Source organism: Dendronephthya gigantea, unplaced genomic scaffold (genome assembly GCF_004324835.1).
Source record: "Dendronephthya gigantea isolate DGI-Jeju-01 unplaced genomic scaffold, DenGig_1.0 000005F, whole genome shotgun sequence".
NCBI lineage: Eukaryota > Metazoa > Cnidaria > Anthozoa > Malacalcyonacea > Nephtheidae > Dendronephthya > Dendronephthya gigantea.
This window is the reverse complement of record NW_021163015.1, coordinates 91,654-114,330: the sequence shown is the minus strand read 5'-3', so window position 1 is coordinate 114,330 and position 22,677 is coordinate 91,654. Positions and strand designations below refer to the sequence as shown.

General features: G+C 36.4%; 1 protein-coding gene across 1 annotated transcript; it reads left to right on the top strand.

The window, feature by feature from the left end:
- The first annotated feature begins 6,470 nt into the window (after positions 1 to 6,470).
- LOC114515840 (ryncolin-1-like) lies at positions 6,471 to 7,849 on the top strand. Its single transcript, XM_028535165.1, has 2 exons — positions 6,471 to 6,810; positions 7,596 to 7,849. The coding sequence occupies exons 1-2, from the start codon at positions 6,471 to 6,473 to the stop codon at positions 7,847 to 7,849; spliced, it is 594 nt and encodes a 197-aa protein (XP_028390966.1).
- The last annotated feature ends 14,828 nt before the right edge of the window (positions 7,850 to 22,677 follow it).

Below are 22,677 nucleotides of genomic sequence, written 5' to 3'. Positions count from 1 at the left end.
TCAAGACGAATCAGAATTGATTTAAAATATACATTTTCAATTAAAAGTTTTAATATGCCTTCGGAATAACTTTTATTCTATATTTGCTCAAGTTATTTATTCTATATTTCCTGAATTCCTGAAGTTATTGGCCGGAAAAGAAATTTGAAATAAATTATTACGTCTTTCTAAAAAAGACTTGTACGGGATAAATTATTTCTATCAACAACAAAGCATGTGCTTGTTAACATATTAAATTTTAAATTAAGCTTTCATCTCGAACAGTATTTGCACTTTCAAACGCTTTCATCTTTTAATATAAATAATACAATATCTATCGTCGGTCTGTATCACTTTCGAGAACGTGTCCCCTATAGCCTATAAACACGGAAAAGTCCTTCTTTACGATTGATCTCGTATGTCACTTGCATGCCATAGTTGGTGTATTAACCGATTTACAACATCGTAAAATGTCTGCATGAATATAAAAGTAATTTCAATGTAATAATAATAATCTAAACTGAAGTAATTCAAGTGATTTCATCATTCAGAAACTGAGTTGTCCATGGAGTCAAAGCACGAAGAACAAGAAGCTTTGCAAGTGTTTCCATGCAGAAGCCAAATTTAAGTAGAAATGTAAAAGCCAAATTTAAGTAGAAATCATACAGTTGACAATTTTTTCTCGACTGTTGATGGGTTGATTTTGAAATGTGTATGATTCACCCTTGAAATTTAAACCTTTAAGCCTCTTGAAATTATTAAGTCGAGTGAAGTGCTACAAATCTTAATTGATTAACCCTCATAATTCAGCTTTACTCAAAGATATTTGATTAAAAATTTAAAAGAATTGGAACATTGTGCATTCGTGTTTAATTTGGTTTTTATTTAAAAAATTTGGCACATCAAAATCATTAACATGACGATCTGTAAGGAAAATAAAAAGGACACGGGGTATTAACTCAAATTCTGATTAATAAGATACAGCAAATCTACAACACTGACGTGAAGTAATACCGTCTCATTTCCACAGTTGCACAACAGGAATAAGAATTATGGACTCCTTTTGGTACAGACGTTCCGAGCTGTATGTAAAATTAAAACTAATTCAAACTGGATTCCTAACACTAAAGGCTGATTTCATGTCACGTCCGCGTCGTAGATTTTGTGTATCTTAAGGGCCTTAATATTGATCGGATCGGAAGTGGTCTATATAAGAGATATTGTTTATTTTCTACCCCTAAAGACGCCTTAAGTATGAGAATGTTTAGCGTAGGGAATGTTTACCTACTTTTAGCTTATCAGTCTCGCCACGTAATTCAGCTTTTGTAACTGCAGGTTTATGAAATATTAAACTATCCGTATCAATCTAATGGCACGAATATTAATGACCGAAGTGAAATGAAACATTATATCGAGATGATAGATCGGAATGTAATATTTTCAGAATGTCATAAATTTTTGAATTATTTTTCAGATCTTTTATCACTCATGCACTGGTAAGGTCGGAAACAGTTTAGTTAGCTGCGTCTATTTCAGAAGCGTTTTGTGGGAATTAACGTCGTTGAATGTGATATGAGGTAAGTTTACATTCTACTTTGATTTTCACGGAAAAGACTACGACGGCTAAGACAGCGAATTAATGCATGCGTACCGAATGTTTGTGATATTTATATGACGCAGTCGAAATGGACTTCTAATTGTTTTAGAGCGTTTTTGTTGTTCATCGTCGAAAATCTCCGTCGCAATCCCATTACTAACAAAACGTTTCAGAAAAATAAATTGTGCGTTGTATAGCATAATTTTGTTTATTTAACGACATCTGTTTCAGCCATAAATATAACACAGAACTTGCTTTGGAAATATTAATATGATTTAACGTTTAAGCCGCTCAAACAATCACAGATAACTCAATACATATTAATAACATAAATATTAAGTATTTGTATGATTGTATATTTATCACAAAAGTCTATATCAATATGAGAAATCATAACGCTTATTGTGTTGTGATGTACATTAAAAGATTGAAAACCAGCTGCGATTATAACTATAAATTCATTCATACACTTGTGAAAACCTAAACAAGTCTTGTATATGCACGCTCTAGCATGTCCTGACCGGAGTGACCTCGGCTCTAAGGTTTGACTATCTATATAGTAAACAGTGGATTGCCATTTAGTGTATGGTAAAGATAAGACAAAACACTACTTGGAACTGGAGTAATGTTTGTACTGATTTTCATATCAAAACTGGTAAACCAATATCGGTAAGTATTCAGTATTTTTTTCAGTATTTTTTTCTTGTTTTTTACCGTACAAAAACAACTTTCTCGTATAGCGCAATAAACATGCTTCGTTTTAAACTGCTGGTAATTATTGTCCTAATCTCATGGATCTCATTTGTCTCTCCTGAAAAAAAGGTCAGATAATCTCGAGGTTATAATTATTTTATTATTTGTTATTTGTTATTTCATCATTGTTTCTTTCAATTTGCTTCGCTAAACAAAGTTGTTTCTCTCGAATCGTCCAAGCGAAATCAAAATCAAATTTTTTATGATAATAATATATCTTGACAGATTGTGGACATTCAAACAGGTTATGATCCGGGCTCGTGTAGCGAGAAGGAACGTGGTTTGTTAAAATTGATCAAGGATCGTTCTAAAATTGATAAACTGTTAATTTGCGCTGAACAAAATGGAGTTTATGCCTGGAAAACAACGGACGGTAAAGTTCCGAGTGTAACGTGTTCTGAAAGTTCCAGAATTCTCTGTCGATTCTCGACCATTTAGTGTAGTTTTTCGAACCGCAAAGAAAAATAATTTCCATTCTAGGATCCAGTCCCTCTGGCGAATATTTCAACCCCGGCTACGACTGCACGGATATTCTGAATAAGAATTTTGAGTCTCGAGATGGATTTTATTGGATAAATTTGAATCGAGGTGCTCCCAAAAGGGTTGGTAAATTTATTATTGGTCCTTTTTATAATTCGACGACGGATTTTTGGTATATTCAACCGGTTCTACCCGATGCATTTCTTTTGTAAGTGGAATAGCTGACAAATGACAATAGAAATCCGACGGGCAGAACTGGATATATAAATATCCCCCCCCCCCTTCAATTATCGTTCTAGTTACGCCCTAGATCAAGCAGTGCTATCTTCTGCCCATTCCTAATTGCTAATTTTTAACGCAGGTCTATTGTGACATGACAACAGACGGAGGAGGATTTGCGCTGATTGGTAAACTCAACAGTTCTGAAACATGGAAAGTTCCATCCAAAAACACAACAGTTGATCCATTTGGTAAACCTCAGTGGTCCAGTGATCTCGGTGACGCTCAAGTTCTTGATTTCAGAATACAAATATCAACAACGGAAAACTTGGCTAAGACAAATGCTCACTGGTAAAAAGAGCAGTAACGTATTATCTGTGGAAAATTTATAAGACTGTTGACTTTTATCTGTTGAGTGTTAACTGTTATCTTTCTCTCCAGGTCCTACAGACTGCGAAACATTCGTCCTCTCAAAAATATCATGATTGTTAATCAGGGGGGTTGTGGAGCAACATCACCAGGCATTGGTGATATCGCTTATGTCAAAGATCTCCGGACTGAGAAAATTGTCGCGACAAAATTCCGTTGTTCTCGGTTTGGAACACATCAGCATTCTTTTCTTAAGATCGGATGGGTTGGTGTTTGTTTTACAATTAATGACAAACAAATTTTGAATAATTGTTTCGCTTCAAATGTGGAGTAAAAAATTTCTATTTTAAGAATTGTTTATGCTATCTCTCTTCACGAAGGCCATTGGATGGAGATATCCTGAATCTTTCTTGCTGTTGTTATGCCACATATGATGAGAAGTTTTTCGAAGATGCCTGAAGAGGTCCTGAAAAATATATGCGCTCAATTACAGTTACCATTTGCTTTAAGGCGATGATGAACGAATGCTTCGAAATACAATGTCCTCTTGGTTTTGCTTTTCACCAAAAGTTTAATATCCAAACAGACTCGTCAGGATCTTTCAGATAAAACGGAACCAATACCCGTCACCATCAGGTCACCATTTAAGTTAAATGAAGAGTGATACACACCATGTACGCCCTTTTATACCAAATGTATATTACCAGGCGGTTTGTTTTATCTGTTATTGTATCATCCATTTATATGGTTTCAATGGTTGTTCTAGTTGATAGCTTATTAAAGATGTTAGCATCGTTAAGGTTATCACGATGCAAAGATAGCCCGCTATTTAGATAAATAGAGTATTTTAAACTAAACTAGGTGAATGTTTGTTTTTTAAATAATCACAAGTTGTGGTGTAACTAGAACGATAATTGGGGGGATTGTTTATTTTTTTATATTCAATTCTTCCCGACGGATTTTTTTGTAAGTGATTACAATAGAAATCTGTCGGGCAGAACTGAATATATGAATATACAACCCCCAATTATTATTCTAGTTACGTTACTGATCCCAAGTTTTTCTATATTACCAGCTATAGTCTGGTTACCGATACATCAGGAATCCGGCACAATTCAACCGCATTTATTGGCTGCGACAAGGGAGTGGTAGGTCAATAAATTTGCTGACATTGACACAACTAGTATAATCTGAAAATACATTGAGAAAGTATTAGCCATTATGTATAATTATATTGGATTGAGAAAGTCATTTGTCTCTTAATCCAGAAGTAATTTATCACATATGTATACGAATTACTAGTTTCGATCTCGATTTTCAGTGTTGTAGTTGTTTTAGTCCGCCGGGCAGCACAGACGATCTCTGTGGCACCGATTGTAAGGCAAAACCTGGCGCAAATGTGGTAAAGAATGTTTATTCATGGTTCTGGGTGAGGACATCTTCTCCAAAGAAAGTTTGGAACAAATGCATGGATTATAAAGTTTCTGAAGCTGACGGAGACGAGGTCTGGTACAAATTGATTGGTCAAAACGTTGTCCCCAAGAGAGTAAGTCCGTTTCTTTTTAAACGCGGCCCTGTATGCAGTGACGTTCTCGTGTAAATCTATAAAAGCCATACCTCCAGTCTCTAGACATGCATGCAGTCCCTGGTAATGGTCATCGAGATGCTTTTAGGGTGTATATACTTATTATAATGAAATTTATTATATCTATAGTTTACTTTTCTCTCTAGGGTCGTTGTTCAACAAACGAGCCGCGTTTAAATGATGGAGTAAGTAATATTATAAATCGTTGCCATCTCATATATCCGCTATGTGCTATCACAATCAGTGGCGTAGCCAGCCTGACGATTTTGTCCCGCTATGTAAATTTCGAGTTATTATAATTATTCATGTCTTTAGAAATCTATTGTTTTCACAGTCAGTGAACATAAAAATATTAGCATAGCGGGACAAATCGACAGGCTGGCTACGCTACTGATCACAATACCCGGGTATAATTGCTAATCTCCGAGCGGAATTAGTACCCTAGTTGTTGCTACGCATCGTCTCAGATATAAGCTGCAATTTACGCCAGTTTAAAGTAGTCTTGCCCTCTTTATAACGATTTTTATTGTAAATTGACAAGATTTACCCTATAACAACAATAACTTATACATAATGGGCCGTCCATCATCTTACAGCCGTTTCAGAACGCGCGCGTATGGAAATTTAACTGTTGAATATTTTAAATAATTATTTGCCGATTCTCGAAGTGAATGTTGCATGAGTTGTTTTGTATATGTCGCCATTTTGCGACCAAAAGTCATTTTGTGGATGTGGGGGACAGAGCAAGGGGGAACTCGAGGATTAATCTATAATTATTTACGTTTACATCCGTTTTTTCGCCGGAAATATTGATTTGTATGAACAAGGTAACTTTTATAATATTCTTGTACGTTTGCATACATAGTGACATCAAATAAGTAAATTAGCTTGTAGTTACACCACGTAAGTATTTGTTACTGCAAGGCTTTCGGTACGTAAACCCGAAAGCTTTGCAGTAATTAATACTTACGTAGTGTACGTACAATTTAAGATAACTTTTGTTCTCATCTTCGGTCAACATAAATATTCTGGCATTACGTTTTTTTAGATTATCGTTATTCCAGATAACAGAAATGTTCCAGAGGTCACAGGAATATTAAAATTTCGAGAAGATAATCAAAAACTTTATGTAAGGTCAAATAATAGCTGGAATATGATAGCAGAAGAAAAGGTAGGTATAGTTATAATATTTGAAAGCAACTACATATCTTTTTTAGTGTATTGTCTGAATCTTTAAATACCTTATTTCTGACTTTCTCTTTTTTTAGATTCTAACTGAAGTCAATGCTGCCGTCGCTAAACTTACATCACGTTTGGATAAATTGAATCGGAGAGTGGAAGCAAAAGGTTCTAACGAATAATTGTTATAACGCACCCTAAAAATTAGATATGCAACTACGCTATAGTGCATTCTCCAACTAAAACTCAGCAGAACGTTTGCTAATTTTGACAGCGAGTTGCGCTGGTTTGTATCGGGCCGGAGCAAGAATGGACGGAGTCTACACAATAGATCCTGATGGCCTAGGATCGTTCCAAGTCAGATGTGATATGAGCACAGACAGGGGAGGCTGGACGGTATTCCAAAGAAGACAAGATGGAAGTCAAAATTTCTACCTTGGATGGTCAGACTATAAAGCAGGCTTTGGTGATCGTAACGGCGAGTTCTGGTTGGGCCTTGATAAAATACATCGTTTGTCCAAATCTGGTCAAAATGTTCTAAGAGTTGATTTGATGGATTTCAATGGCGCTGAACGTTACGCTAAATATGGAACGTTTAGTGTGGCTGATGAATCAGACAAATACAGATTGAATATTGGCAGTTATTCAGGTAAATCAAACCCTGGGATAGATTTTCACTTTTCGACTTATTCGTACATAATAGCACCTAGGTTCGCAGCCATTGCACAAATCTCGCTAAATTCAACAAAAATATTTGTTTATATCAAGTTAAGTAAGAACTATAAATCACGCAGTTTATATAATGCATAGGAAGATTTTAAACACCATAATTATTTCATGGTTGTACGCTGGTTTTCACGGCTAATAACACCACCACCAGTTTATGCATTCACCATATTAATTTTTATGCATTTTGATTATTTTTAATAATTCGTTTTAATTATTTTCGTTACCAAAAAACGAGCAGGTAATCAAGCGATTCATAAAAATTAATTATCTTGCATTCTATACCATAAGATCAATAAGCCTCTGTGGTACTTTTGGGGCACAATACGAGATTATTACACATTTTTGTCATTTGTTAAATTTGAACTTTATATTTGTTTATGAAAAAGATCCCCTATTTCATATGAATATGTATAGCAATTTGACAAAACGCTTTGGCCACTAAAAACAGCATGGGCAGAAAATTGACCGAGCGGTTGATAAAATTACAGACCTTCAAGATGATTTAGAGCTCCCCAGATTGACAAATGCAGCAGGTTTTCATACGCGTGAATGAATTTGACCTACGTCGATGCGATTTAACCGCAATGTCTTCCCCGTTACTGTCCTACTTTGCATTTTCAGCATGCAAAATTAAAAAAAATTAATAATATTACCTTGTGGTTTAAATTTTTTTTCCATTGAGGAGTTTATTGTATTTCTTAAAAGGTACTGCAGGTGATTCCCTTAATTATCACAATCAAATGCAGTTCTCTACCAAGGATAGTGACAATGATGCTACTGGTAGTAATTGTGCTACGAGCAAGAAAGGAGCTTGGTGGTACAAGAGCTGTTATGATTCCAACCTGAATGGCCTTTACCTGGATGCAGCTCAGAATGATGGCAGGGGAATAAACTGGCAGCAGTGGCACTCTTACTCTATGAAAAAGATAAAGATGAAAATTCGTCCAAACCAGTTCTAAGAAAAGGACGAGCTTTGGCAGAGATATAAGCATGCCAAGAAAATCGAGTGTGTTGATTTTTTAATTGCAAACGGAATAATGCATGCAAATCAATTTGTGATTGTTTACTCCATGGTATAATAACGGTATAATAACAGACCTAAGTCAGTGATAGTTACTAAGGATGCAAAATTTGGTTAACAGGGATTGAAAGAAGCGAGTGATGATTTTGAGGTGTTGAAATAAGTATACATATCACATGATCCTGTGATGTAATCATCTTGACAATACCTTGCGCTTGTTTGATTTAATATAGACTTATTTCAATACCTTAAAATCATCGTACGCTTCGCTAACCGAACACATGTAAACAGCCCCACAGTAACGTATTTTAAAACATCAATTGATGAATATTATGATTCTATTTCGTCCTTGAACTACGTCACTAAGGAGTCACGTGAGATATGCGAACGCAGATCGAGCAGTCAGTTGCCCGCGTAGTTTTTTGAGCCAGTTGTTTTATGCAAACGAAGCGGAGAAATTGAAATAAATTGACAGAAAATTTTACTGATATTATGTCTTCTGGCGACGAATTGGAAATGGTTATTGTTACTTCAGATAACCTGCACTATTTAGTCGAATTCTTCTTTGTAATTGTATAATGTATGTTTTCTATGGTGCTAATAAAGTTATTGTTAATGGCATTACTGGAAGAGAAAGAAACAGCAGTGTCGGAAGTAGAATCGATGCCAAAAGTGTTATCTGGATTGGGAAAAACATTGGTGACCATATCCACAGCCATGCTCAACATGGAAAAATCTATCAAGCGACTACAATCGAGCGAAACCTCTGATACAAATGGTGGACCAAAGAAAAAGCGACGTTTAGCCTTCCAAACTATAACAGAAACGGACGGTAACATTAGTGATGCAGAGGGATTGCTTCGAAACAATGAACCCGATGCCGACTCGGCAAATAAGGGTGTTATGATTGATACACATGTTCGACTCGAACATGACGCTCTGCTGACAGAAATCTCTCAGGATTTGGAACAAGAAGAGGAGGTTGGAGGCAATATAAATCAGCAACTTGCTGGTATTGTCAACAAAAGATGGTCAACGAAGCTTATTGACGCAAAACGGAGGGAAAAATGGATAAATAGCCTCGACCAGGGAATTGTGAAAAAATTGTTGTCCCTCGCGTCAATGCAGAAATATGGGACAAGCTTGATAATAAAACTAAACATAATTCCACCACACAAAATATTGCCCAGATTATTATGATGAATACCGACGGTTAGGCATTATTAGGGCACGCCATGTGCGACCTCTCTATGCGTCGACACGACGCTATCAAACCAAATCTACATAAAGATTATAGTAGCCTCTGTGCTTCACATGTGCCAATCACAATGTATTTGTTTGGAGATAACCTCCAAACACAGCTCAATGACATCCAGCTTAAAATTCTGCTGGAATGAGGTATTGTATAAATTTACTTGCTTCCCCAATATGCTAGCACGCAAGGGACATATTTCATCACCATAATCATCTGTTAATCTCTACCTTCCCAGGGGTTATGCATGGACCCCTTCATTTTAGAATTACAGAGGGCGAACTGCAATGGTGGACAGATAATATAGAAAGAGCAAATAATCTGATCTATAAACCAGAACCAAATGTGACTATGTGCACTGATGCCTCAAAAATTGGCTGAGGATGTGCAATTGATAATCTTAAAACTGGAGCACTTTGGACTCGAGAAGAGAGCAAATATCATATCCGGCAATTATTTAGAGTTGCTAGCAGTATTTTTTAGCCTCAAAGCACATAAAAAACTGGTCTCAACAAAGCATGTTAAAGCATTAGTACATAATACTACTGTTCAAATTACCTTAAATAAAATGGGAAAAAGCCACTCACCAACCCCGAACAGTCTTATCAAAACTTTATGGTGTTTTGCAAATGATGTATGGATCACAGTTGCCCGTTTTCCTGGTAATGATAATGTTGACGCAGACTACGAGTGTCGACAAACTAGGCGTACCACGGAGTGGTGCCTAGACAAAGACATGTTTCACAATTATGCTTGCGCAAAGCTTAATTTTAAGCCTAACATTGACCTTTTCGCATCGCGTATCAATTACCAAGTTAAGCCCTACATGTCATTCACTCCTGATTCTGAAGCAATAGCAGTTAACGCTTATCACCACTCATGGGTTGAATATGATTTTTATGCTTTTCCACCATTCTGTTTAATTAGCAAGGTCCTACAAAAGATCCAAAAGGAAGAATCCGAGGGCCTAGCTTTATACCCAAATGCCCAACCCAATCTTGGTGGCCAATGACAATCCGAATGCTGATACAGTCACCCATCACACTTCCCAGCACAACATCAACATTGCACCTCCCAAGCAACCCATTGGAGAAACACCCTCTCCACGAGAAACTAGTCCTACTTGTGTGTCACTTATCACGGAACAGTTTGAAAACAGAGGCCTTTCGACAAAAGCTAAAGAAGTCCTTGAAGCAGCATGGAGAACAGGTACGGGAGAACAATATGAAGGATACTCGGGAAAATGGAAACAATATTGTAGTGAACAGAATATCAATCTCTTTGCACCCACTGTTGAAGAAGGAATAAATTTTCTCGCAAACTTGTTTAAGTTTAGTGCATGCTCTGTCCTCTAACATAATTTTATCAAATAACACCAACTTTGGAACACACCCGATGGTTTGCCGTTTCCTGAAAGGGGTATTTGAAGGTCGACCATCCTTACCAAGGCACAATGATATTTGGGATATTCGAATAATATTAGACCTACGAACTCTTCAGCCAACCGGAAATTTAACCCTCAAAACGTTGACGCTAAAACTGGTCATGATTCTTGCTCTTATACTTGCTCTGCACAGAGGTGTCAAACTCTTAAAGCCTTGTCACTTGACAGTATGTCGTGCGAGGACGGGGAATATGCGTTCCATTTTGAAAGACAGTTAAAAACATCTAGACCCGGAAACACCTTGCGCCCCTAATGGTTAAACCATATCAGCCAGATCCCACGCTTTGCCCATTCAAGCTTCTAACAGAGTATATTGAAAGAACGCGGAGTTTAAGAGGAAACTCCCGACAGTTCTTGCTTAGTTTCAAAAAACCACATAAAGAAGTGAGCACATGCAGACACCATCTCGAGATGGCTGAAAACAGTTCTAAAACTGGCCGGAATAAATTATTTTTGTGGTCAAAGTACAAGACCGGCAACTAACACATCTATTTCTATTGATACAATATACGTCTAACGCTCAAACCTTTCAAAAATATTATAACAAACCATTACGGTTGGAAGAGGACTTTCGTTTTACGTATTCTAAGCTTTTACAAGTTAATTATGCAGTCTAGTTAAATTGAAATAAAGGTATTTTGTTGTTTGAATTATGTGGTAAATTATTGTTATCACTCGTGATTATGAACATCTCACATGACTCCTTAGTGACGTAGTCCAAGGACGAAATAGAATTTAAAATTAAACGAGACTTGCCGTAAGTTGAAGTTTGATTGTAATTCTATGAGTTATTGGACACAGAAACTAAGGAGTCACCCGCCCATATTACACAATTCTATTCAAAAATTCGTGTTTGGGTATATTGAGCTTGTTCCCTCGCTTTGAAGGTACTGTTGTAATCTCTGGTTGCGTTAAAAACTGACTGATCTGTGTGCGCATATCTCACATGACCCCTTAGTTTCCGTGTCCAATAACTCAAATGAGTATTCTAATTTCCTACAATATCAGTCGAAATGAATCCGCCATGTTTACAAATGGATTGAAATTAGTTATGTTCAGTACATATATTTGGCCAAAATAAAGGAAAAAAGAGACAAAAAGGACAAGCATTTGACCATTAAAACTTCGTGGTTATCCATGTCAAAATATTTGACATCACAACCAAAGCATGGTTATATTTTTTTCGGTATATTCGACCATGGTCAAATATACCATTCATGTACCGTTTTTCTGGCGTATTCGACCATGGTCGAGTATATCGTTTTTCGGCACATTCGATGCTTGCAATTTGCAACTTTATATAGATGTTTGAAAGCACCAAACATGCATAAAACTTTACACAGGGCCAGAATTAGACCATTCAACCTGCGCGGTTATCCACATCAAAATATTTGACATCATAACCAAAGCATGGTTATATTGTTTAATGTTTGTATATGAGCGCCAAACATGCTGGAAACTTTACATAGAACAAGCATTTGACCATTAAAACAGCATGGTTATCCATATATCAAAATTTTTGACATCATAACCAAAGCATGGTCATATCGTTTAATGTTTCCATGACCACGAGGCATGCTTGCAACTTTACATACGACAAGCATTTGTCCATTAAAACAGCGTGGTTATCCATATCAAAATATTTGATAATATACTCATAACCAAAGCTTGGTTATATTGCTTATTATTTGTATATGACGGAAACATGCTGGAAACTTTACAAAGTGTCCGCTATTTCCCAATCATCCTTAAATTGAGAGGCATTTGTGGCCATTTCAGAGGCCTATATGTATATTTCAAAATTTTCCCGGACTCTCCTAACAGACGCGCGGTTCCGAGCCCCAGCACTGATACGAAAAACGCTCCGCGATCCCTGACTATAAAACATACTACAACGTTTGCTACGACTTCAATATCTTGCAAAATTAATTATAAATCGGTTTAAACGTCGGTGAGATGTATTCTTGTTATATTGCACGTTTGAATGGTGACATCAAACAAGTAACTTAGCTTGTATAGGTACACCACGTAAGTATTTAATACTGCAAAGCTTTCGGTCCGTTAACCCGGGCCTTCATCAGTGCAATATCAATGAAGGCCCGGGTTAACGTACCGAAAGTTTTGCAGTATTATTTACTTACGTAATGAGCCTATGAGCTATTTTTTTACAAAATTCAAAAAGATGATGACAAAGGCACAGGGTAGGTGACCCGAGGATAGTTTCGACAAAATTTTGCGAAAATCTCGCAAAACATTTGCTTCTTCAGCATCCTTAAAATCGACGTTGGCTTCTTCAGCATCCTTAAAATTGCCGGGATTTAAACCGATGTAATTTTTGTATTATTTTCAAGATATTCAGGCTGTAGCAAACGTTGTAGTATATTTTAGTAAAGAAACTTGCCAACCTCGACTTAATAATAGATCGAGTAGACTCGTATACAAGTACGAGCACCACGAGAACGAAAACATTTTTGGGCTGCCTATGATACGAGTAATGTTTAGAAATTTGGCCAAAATTGGACGAGCCGGCGGGGGCGAGTACATTGTACATTGACACAATTCTGGGGCGATGTACATTGGCACAATTTTCGTTTACCTCTTCGGCTTCTTTTATTTCCTCAAGGGTTGACTTTAAAAACCTAGTAAATGACTTTCAATGACTTGGCTAACGCTTTGTTGTATTGTTCACAACATCTTCACAGCACCGAGTAAACTTATTTACAAGGATGGGTTCTATATAATTAATACAATTTTTTTAAGAAACCGTTACATTATTCAAATATAGGCAAATAAGAGAAAAGAATCAAAACAACTTGTCAGTAATATATATATATATATATATATATATATATATATATATATATATATATATATATATATATATATATATTAGAAGATTGTTGTTTAGTTTGCTTTCAAATCACCAGTGGACCTACCTAAAAAATCACCTTCATACACTGGCGGTCAAAAAGAACTGCTCAAAACTAGTTATAACGCTCTCAAATAAACTGTCCCTCTAACGGCATAATATACGAGCAAATATAGACTAGATTACATGCTAAGCTATATAAAATTTATATTTTGTTGATCCTCCTTTGGCCAGTGTACTACAAGCTTTAATCATTAACTTTTTGTCGTTTATAGCTTAACTCCGCCTTTGCGAAACTTACGGCTCGTTTGGATAACCTGACTCGGAATCTCGAAGACAAAGGTTCCGTAAAATGATAATTAAATAGAATATGTGCGTCGTAAATCATTACACCGGGTTGATAGAGTGCTTTTTCATGATTCTCTAGAAGCTTGTATTCAAACTCATGCAGCCAGTTGCGCCCATTATTATGCATGCGGAATGAGACAAGATGGTGTTTATACGATCAATCCAGATGGCCTGGGATCGTTCCGAGTCTATTGTGACATGAACAGAGACAGAGGAGGCTGGACCGTGTTCCAAAGAAGACAAGATGGAAGTCAAGATTTCTACCTTGGATGGTCAGACTATAAAGCAGGCTTTGGTGATCTTAACGGGGAGTTCTGGTTGGGCCTCGATAAAATACATCGTTTGTCCAAATCTGGTCAAAATGTTCTAAGAGTTGATTTGATGGATTTCAATGGCGCTGAACGTTACGCTAAATATGGAACGTTTAGTATGGCTGATGAATCAAACAAATACACATTGAATATTGCCAGTTATTCAGGTAAATCAAAGCCTGGGGTAGATTTTGACTTTTGACTTGTTCGTACATACCAGCACCTAGGTGCGCAGCTATTGCACAAATCTCGCTAAATTCAACAAAAATACTTGTTTATATCAAGTTAAGTAAGAACAATAAAACACGCAGTTTACATAACGCATAGGAAGATTTTAAACATCATATTTCATGGTTGTACGCTGGTTTTCACAACTAATAACACCAACACTAGTTTTTGCGTTGACCATATTAATTTTTATGCATTTTAATTATTTTTAATAATTCTTTATTATTTTCGTGAGCAAAAAACGAGGAGGTAATCAAGCGATTCATAAAAATTAATTATTTTGCATTCTCTCTCTGTGGTACTGTTGGGGCAAAATGCAAGATTATTACACATTTTGTCATTACGATTTGTTAAAGTTGAACTTTATATTTGTTAATAAAACGAAGGATAACTAAGAATGGCTTAAAAATACTTCCTATTTCATATGAATATGTCTAGCAATTTCACAAAACGCTTTGACCACTAAAAACAGCATTGCCAGAAAATTTACCGAGCGGTTGATAAAATTACAGACCTTCAAGATGATTTAGAGCTCCCCAGATTGACAAATGAAGCAGGTTTTCATACGCGTGAATGAACGCAATCCAATCGATACCGTGCAGATTAGCCGTTTAGAGATCGAGTAAACCAAACTGGCAAAATTGCAGGAAAGGCAGGCAATTTTGGTTTGCCTCGTCGAATTGAACCTACGTCGATGCGATTTAACGGCAATGTCTTCACCGCTACTACCCTACTTTGCATTTCATCATGCAAGATTTAAAAAAATAATATTACCTTTTGGTTTAAACTTTTTTCCATTGAGGAGTTTTATTGTATTTCTTAATAGGTAATGCAGGTGATTCGCTGGCTGTTCACAACCAAATGCAGTTCTCAACCAAGGAAAGTGACAATGATGTTTCGAAAGGTAATTGTGCTACGAGCTACAAAAGTGGTTGGTGGTACAAGAAATGTGTTGATTCCAACCTCAATGGCCTGTACCTGGGTGCAGGTCAGTCTGGTTTTAGCGGAATAAAATGGAGCAGCTGGCACTCTTATTCTATGAAAGAGACAGAGATGAAAATTCGTCCAAACCTGTTCTAAGAAAAGGACGAGCTTTACCAGGGACATCATAAACATATTTACTGGCAAGAACATCGAGTGTGTTGATTTTTCTAATTGTAAACAGAATAATGCATGCGAATCAATTTGTGATTGTTTACTATCATTCTAGTCGCAAAAAATACTCAATTGGTATAATAACAGTATAATAACAGACCTAAGTCAGTGATAGTTACTAAGGAGTAAGGATGGAAAAATTCAGACCTGTTTATACTTGTGTTAACTTTGAGTAAGCAGTGCTTATAAAAGCAATAACATCCTAATTTCGGGAAGTTTAAGCGACTGCCAGAGATCATGTTATTTACTTATTTCAATACCTCAAAGTCATTTCATGCCTGGTTTAATCTCGAGTATCCGGGATTATAAAACCCAACCAAATGAATAGGTTTGAAACTTTTGACTAAAATACAGTTTTGTAGTAGCTGAACCTTCAAAAGATGAGCTTGAAAAACAAGTCGGAGGTCTTTTTTCTCACAGTCAAAAATGTTACCAGGCATCTACGAAATCTAAGGGGCTGCTTACATAAGCTCGTTTAACTGGGATTGAAAGAAGCGAGTGATGATTTTGAGGTATGGAAATAAGTATATATATACATATCACATGATCCTGTGATGTAATCATCTTGACAATAGCTTGCGCTTGTTTGATTTAATATAGACTTATTCCAATACTTTGAAATCATCTTACGCTTCGCTAAGCGGACACATGCATGTAAACAGCCCCTCAGTAACGTATTTCAAAACATCAATTGATGAATATTATGATCATAGGCCATAGCGAGACTATTCACCCCCCCCCCCCCCGAAGATTCTTTGTAAAACAATAAATATCATAGATAGTTTTTAACCTTTTTATTATGCTAATATTATAGCTGTGGTTATAACATTACTTACTAGTGACAGTAAGTTCACGTATAAACGGAAAATTCTATCGTATTTAGAATAATAACCTATATAGTGACCTCATCATTAACCAGGAGGGTTAAGCCGAGTACAAATAATCCTGGACACCGTTAACAGCTAGGGTACCGGGTTACTATCGAAACCATCCTCATCCCCAGGGCTGGGACGAGGATGTATCAAAACAGGTGAAATTTTGTAGTTGTGACGGTAGATATTTTTAATGTCTGAGCTTTCAATAAATATATTTAATATTCATTATTTGTAAACTTACGTTTTTATTGATCGATTTGTATACCACGTGAGGGTATAGAACCGCCTCAATCTTTTTGTACAAACTACGCTCTTCGAGCTCGGTCTGTTCAAAAAGACTTCGAACCGATATATCTCGGTAAAGACCTCGCGCTCGATTAATAAAAAGTTATTTATAAATCACACGATCTTATTCAGCGTTATCGACGTTAGGCTCATTGGCATTGCTTGTTAGAAAAAAGGGAAATGCAGTTTACTTGTTCTTATCAACAACTGCATTTTGTTAAACAATTCAATGTTTTCACTATGCAGAATTCTCGTATTGACGTATTTCATACTATCATGCACTGAGTGATTTGATATTTAGCCCCCTCTTAAAATGACAGCTATTTTGATACAAGCCTGCGATTCCATGTAAGAATTAGGAAAGCGGTATAATCCATGAATGTAGGTCGTTTTTGTGACATCACTAGGCATTTTAAGACACTGGTCTTGACGGATTACGACCAGTGTAAAGCGTTTGCCTAATAAATAAACGTTTGTCGAGCTTACGTGAAGTTTTAGACAACACGAACGGCATGAGCAATGTCAAAAGACTGGGTCAAGGATTGTGATTGGTGAAAAACAAAAACTTTACTTCCGGTCAACGTACGTGTTGTCAAAAACTTTACTTGCTTGAGTTCATTAATGTTTTATTAGATTTATTATGATAATAGAGAGGTTAAGATACCCGTAAAAGAGAGAAACACTGATGGAAATTCATTGAACAAAATAAGGCTATCCGTACCCGTACACCGAAACCGGGGTATCTTAGCCTCTCTATTTATTAACATCATAATTACCAAAAAGCTAATGCATAGAAGTACCGATTATCCATTCAGGACGACGTTTTACTCTGTCTATATTAAACTGAGAGGGGTTTAAAACGGCGCTTTCCAACTTGGAAAGTTATTTGATGATGTGCATAGTTCATAAACAAGCACGATAATGGTGTTTTTCCAATGGTCGACATGTCATGTATAACAGGGTTCGCCAGTGAATTGTGCTTATATGCGTCTAAAATGCTAGTAAAGCCCATCGCATATGAGAGCTATCAGCTGAGCTAACGACCTCGCGAGGCAGTTAGCTCAGCTTGTCCACACACGAGAGAACCTTGCCTCTCGAGACGAATTCCTCACGAAAACTATCCGCACACGAGAGAAACTTGCTGAACTAACAGCCTCGTGAGGTATTTATTTAGCTGAGTTGATAGCTCTCGTGTTTGGCGGGCTTAAGAGTTTGCCTGATTGCTATCAGCCAGCGCTCTTCGAAAACACATACGTATTGCGCAAGATTTGACAGCGCTTAAACACGTAAGAAATCATTTGCTTGTGTCCATATTGATGAATGAAAGAATGCACGGAACTTGTTCTCGGTTGTCATGAAGTAATGAAATATACCTGCGAGCCTAATTTTGAGAAACGTCATAGGCAGGACTCGCAATAACAGCCACTGGCAAATCCCTCGCGGAAAGGAACGCTTTTTGTCCGTTTCATCTTAGTCAAAATAACTTTCCGCTTCGCTTTTTACAAACTAAACTATTTCTATCTTCTATATTTTACCAACAGCTATAAGCTTAATTACTCAATTAAGTATTTATGAGTTATGATTACTTTATCGCAAGAGAGAAATAATAAATTAGCTTTGTTTTTATTTTATTGAAAGTGTAGGAGTACGTGGTGTAGTGAGACTATTATGTGGACTACAGAGAAAGGCGGTTGAAAAGGAGGATTTAAGATCAAAATGGTTTGTTCCATATTTTTGCTTCAGATATTGTTATGTGCGTTACAACAGGTATATAGTTTAAACCCGCCACCCACAGCTGAGCTAAAGACCTCGTGTAGCTGTTAACTAAAGGTTTTCAGGCTGAGCTAACTGCCTCGCAAAATCGTTAGCACACTTGATAGCTCTTGTTTGCGGCGGGCTTAATGTCTAAAGTGCATTAGTCGATAAGTGCATTATTCAACGAGTATGACATCGCAATAAAAATGATAAAATATTTAACGTCTAGTCGTTGATATATAAAAGCAACAGAATAAAATTTTCCGCACGTCATGTGTACTGCAGTAATGCACAGCGGACGCTACAGCTTTCAGAAGACAAAAATGTTGCGGCCTTCTCCTGCTACTTGTTCGTGATTTCGTCTTTTGTTTTCTTTCCGCGCAAGACATGAAACCAGAAATTATTACTGCACACATGCGCTTGCTCATTAAAATGATTAGAGTATAAATATATTCATAACTAGCATAATTACGGCCAGACCTGCTGACTTATACCTGCTTTGTTGATTGCATGTAAGCGTAATTTCAGCGACTGCTTGTCGAAGAAAGCACAGCTAGTTGACGACCTCGTGAAATCATGTTTAAAGAAATAATCTTGATCTTACTGATAATCAAAATTGCACGTATCTCTTCACAGAAATGTTCTTCCGGGATTTTTATTACTATTAGAAACGGTAATATCTCGGTTGCTTTTTTTAGTTAAAACGAATCGGATTCCAAGTGTTGGAGAACTTTTTCCTGTGAATATTTCCTTTTCCTTACCATTTTTGCTACTTTTAGGAGGTCCGTCTTTACGTCCAGAAGAAATCATGTCAAATCATACCGTCAACTATAGAATTCCCCCGATAGAATGTTACGAACTCTGCCAAAAGGAACCGAAATGTGTTGGATTCAACTACAGAGACAAGATCAATGTTGTAAACTGCCAACTGACCAACATCACTGGAAAGGGAAATCACGTTGAAACAACGGAAGAAGGGGAATGGATACTAATGAACGATAATAAAGCGGTATATATTGGCAAAGTTATTGTTTATAAAGAGCTTGTGTGCAGAGAATATATAACGGATAAGTCGTAAAATTAAACCCTTAACTTAGGCAGCAAAAAAAACTCATCCAGACGACGAACGTTTAGCTAAACTTTCATGTTTTACTCGTCATACGTACTCCAGCGCACTTCATGCAATCATTTCAAAAGGTCTCTTCACACAAATCGAATTTTGTTGGATCATATTCCCTTCTGATGGATGTTTTATAGTCTGTTAATTGTCTTGTATATGGGCAGCAAAGCACTTTAGCTAACGCAGTTCTGCTTTATGAATTACTCACTATATTCCATACGTCAGAGGTTAATTGGATACAAAATAATTGGATCGTGTGAACAGACCCTAAAATCATTCCCTTTTAGGAAAGAAGCGAGGACGAGAAGAGCAAAAATGACACTTCAGGTATTCTCAAGGAAGGACAATTGAAGTAAAACTTTCTCTCACTTCCTCCCCTTAGCCTCTTACACACACATTATGATACGTTATTATTTATTTAAAACTAATTCACAGACTTTTAACCCCTAACAGCCCATACATGTTTGGAACCGTCATGTCTAACGAACGACGTCATAGCGTCAAATAAGCGCTGCTTTCCGCTGTCGCGTTCTTTCTACATTCGTACACGCACGTAAAACATAAAATCATTAATTTTTTAAATGATACTTATGAAATCAACGATTGAATGTATAAATGCATAAGGTTGGATTCTGTTGAAAATTTCGTGTGTTTTTTCTGCAATAAAAATAATTATATAACAACTTAGACGGTTCTTTTTATTCCAACTGTCTTGCGATTTTCTACTGATTCCTTCGTAAACCGATTGTTACGTTTATAAAATATGCTGAAGTACACTGCTGCTCAGTGTGCCTAAGAATTTTCTATTCATATACATGCAAATTCAACTCTCTCTAAAGACTGGAACAGTCAAATAGTTTCAATTCCCAACAACGTCAGTTTCCAGGAGGATATCGCATGTCGATCTTATTCTTTGATATTTTACAAATTCTTTAGCTAGAAGCTGCGCCCATCTGTACGGATTAGGAGAGAGGGAAGATGGTATTTATACCATCAATCCTGACAACCAGGGATCGTTCAAAGTCAGATGTAATATGAGCACAGACGGTGGAGGCTGGACCGTGTTCCAAAGAAGACAAGATGGAAGTCAAGATTTCTACCTTGGATGGTCAGACTATAAAGCAGGCTTTGGTGATATTAACGGCGAGTTCTGGTTGGGCCTTGATAAAATACATCGTTTGTCCAAATCTGGCCAAAAAGATCTAAGAGTTGATTTGATGGATTTCAATGGCGCTGAACGTTACGCTAAATATGGAAAGTTTAGTGTGGCTGATGAATCAGACAAATACAGATTGAAGATTGGAAATTATTCAGGTAAATCAAACCCTGGGATAGATTTTGACATTTTCATTTATTCGTACATAATAGCAGGTATGCAGTGATTACACGAATCACGCTAATTTCAACAAAAATATTTGTCTATATCAAGTCATTTAATTAAGAACTATAAATCACGCAGTTTATATAACGCATAGGAAGATTTTAAATATCATATTTCATGGTGGTATACGCTGGTTTTCACAGCTAATAACACCACCACTAGTTTTTGCATTCACCATATTAATTTTTATGCATTTTAATTATTTTTAATAATTCGTTTGATTATTTTCATGAGCAAAAAACGAGGAGGTAATCAACTAGCGATCCATAAAAATTAATTATTTTGGATTTCTCTCTGTGCTACTTTTGGGGCACAATGCGAGATTATTACACATTTTGTCATTACGATTTGTTAAAGTTGAACTTTATATTTGTTAATAAAACGAAGGATAACTAAGAATGGCTTAAAAAGATTCTCTATTTCATATGAATATGTCTAGCAATTTGACAAAACGCTTTGACCACTAATAACAGCATGACCAGAAAATTGACCAAGCGGTTGATAAAATTACAGACCTTCGAGATGATTTAGAGCCCCCCGATTGACAAAAGCAGGTTTTCATACGCGGAAATGAACGCAATCCAATCGATACCGTGCAGATTAGCCGTTTAGAGATGGAGTAAACCAAACTGGTAAAATTGCAGGAAAGGCAATTAATTTTGGTTTGCCTCGTGGAATTCAACCTACGTCGATGCGATTTAACGGCAATGTCTTCACCGCTACTACCCTACTTTGCATTTCATCACGCAAAATTTAAAGAATAATATTAAATTTTGGTTTGTTTTTTTTCCATTGAGAAGTTCTATTGTATTTCTAAAAAGGTGACGCAGGTGATTCCCTTGATTATCACAATCAAATGCAGTTCACTACCAAGGATAGCGACAATGATGCTCGAGGTCATGAGAATTGTGCTACGAGCTTCAAAGGTGCTTGGTGGTACGAAAGCTGTTTTTATTCTAACCTCAATGGCTTATACCTGGGTGCAGGTCAGAATGATTTCAGGGGAATAATATGGAGGAGTTGGCACTATTATTCTATGAAAAAGACAGAGATGAAAATTCGTCCAAACCAGTTCTAAGAAAAGGACGAGCTTTAGCAGGGACATAAACATATTTACTGCCAAGAACATACAGTGTGCTGATTTTTCTAATTGTAAACAGAATAATGCACGCAAATCAATTTGTGATTGTTTACTATCATTCTAGTAGAAAAAAAATACTCTATTGGTATAATAACGGTATAATAACAGTAATACCTAAGTCAGTAATAATTACTAAGGATGGAAAAATTGAGAATTGTTTACATTAACTCGGTTATCCGATATTCAAAGAATTGTAAAATAACTTTGAGGTATTAAAAGTGGTCTTTAAAAAACCAAGTTGCAAGAACATTCTAATTTCGGGATGTTTAAGCACAGTTATTAGAAAATACATGGTTTGGACAACTCATTATCTATGTTACTGTGCAGGTTTATGCAAAAAATGGTTCCTTATCCGTCACATGTACACCTATTGTATTTTTACCCAACTAACCAATAGCAATGGCTTGACTTAGCTCCTCAACCGTGACTTGAACAACATGTTAATTCAGACCTTATATTGGTTTATTTGTTCAAAATACAATAGACACGTGACGAATAAGGAAAAATTTTTTATAAATGTTCCCCGACATAGTTTTTTCGACAAGAGGTGAAGCGCGAAATCCGATTGGCAGAAAAGGAACATGTTTGTAATGAAATAAAAA

Bases quoted from the DNA above. Each gene is read 5' to 3' on its own strand.
- LOC114515840 (XM_028535165.1), top strand. From the start codon at position 6,471: ATGGACGGAGTCTACACAATAGATCCTGATGGCCTAGGATCGTTCCAA. The intron at 6,811-7,595 runs GTAAATCAAACC...ATTTCTTAAAAG, and splicing joins GAATATTGGCAGTTATTCAG to GTACTGCAGGTGATTCCCTT.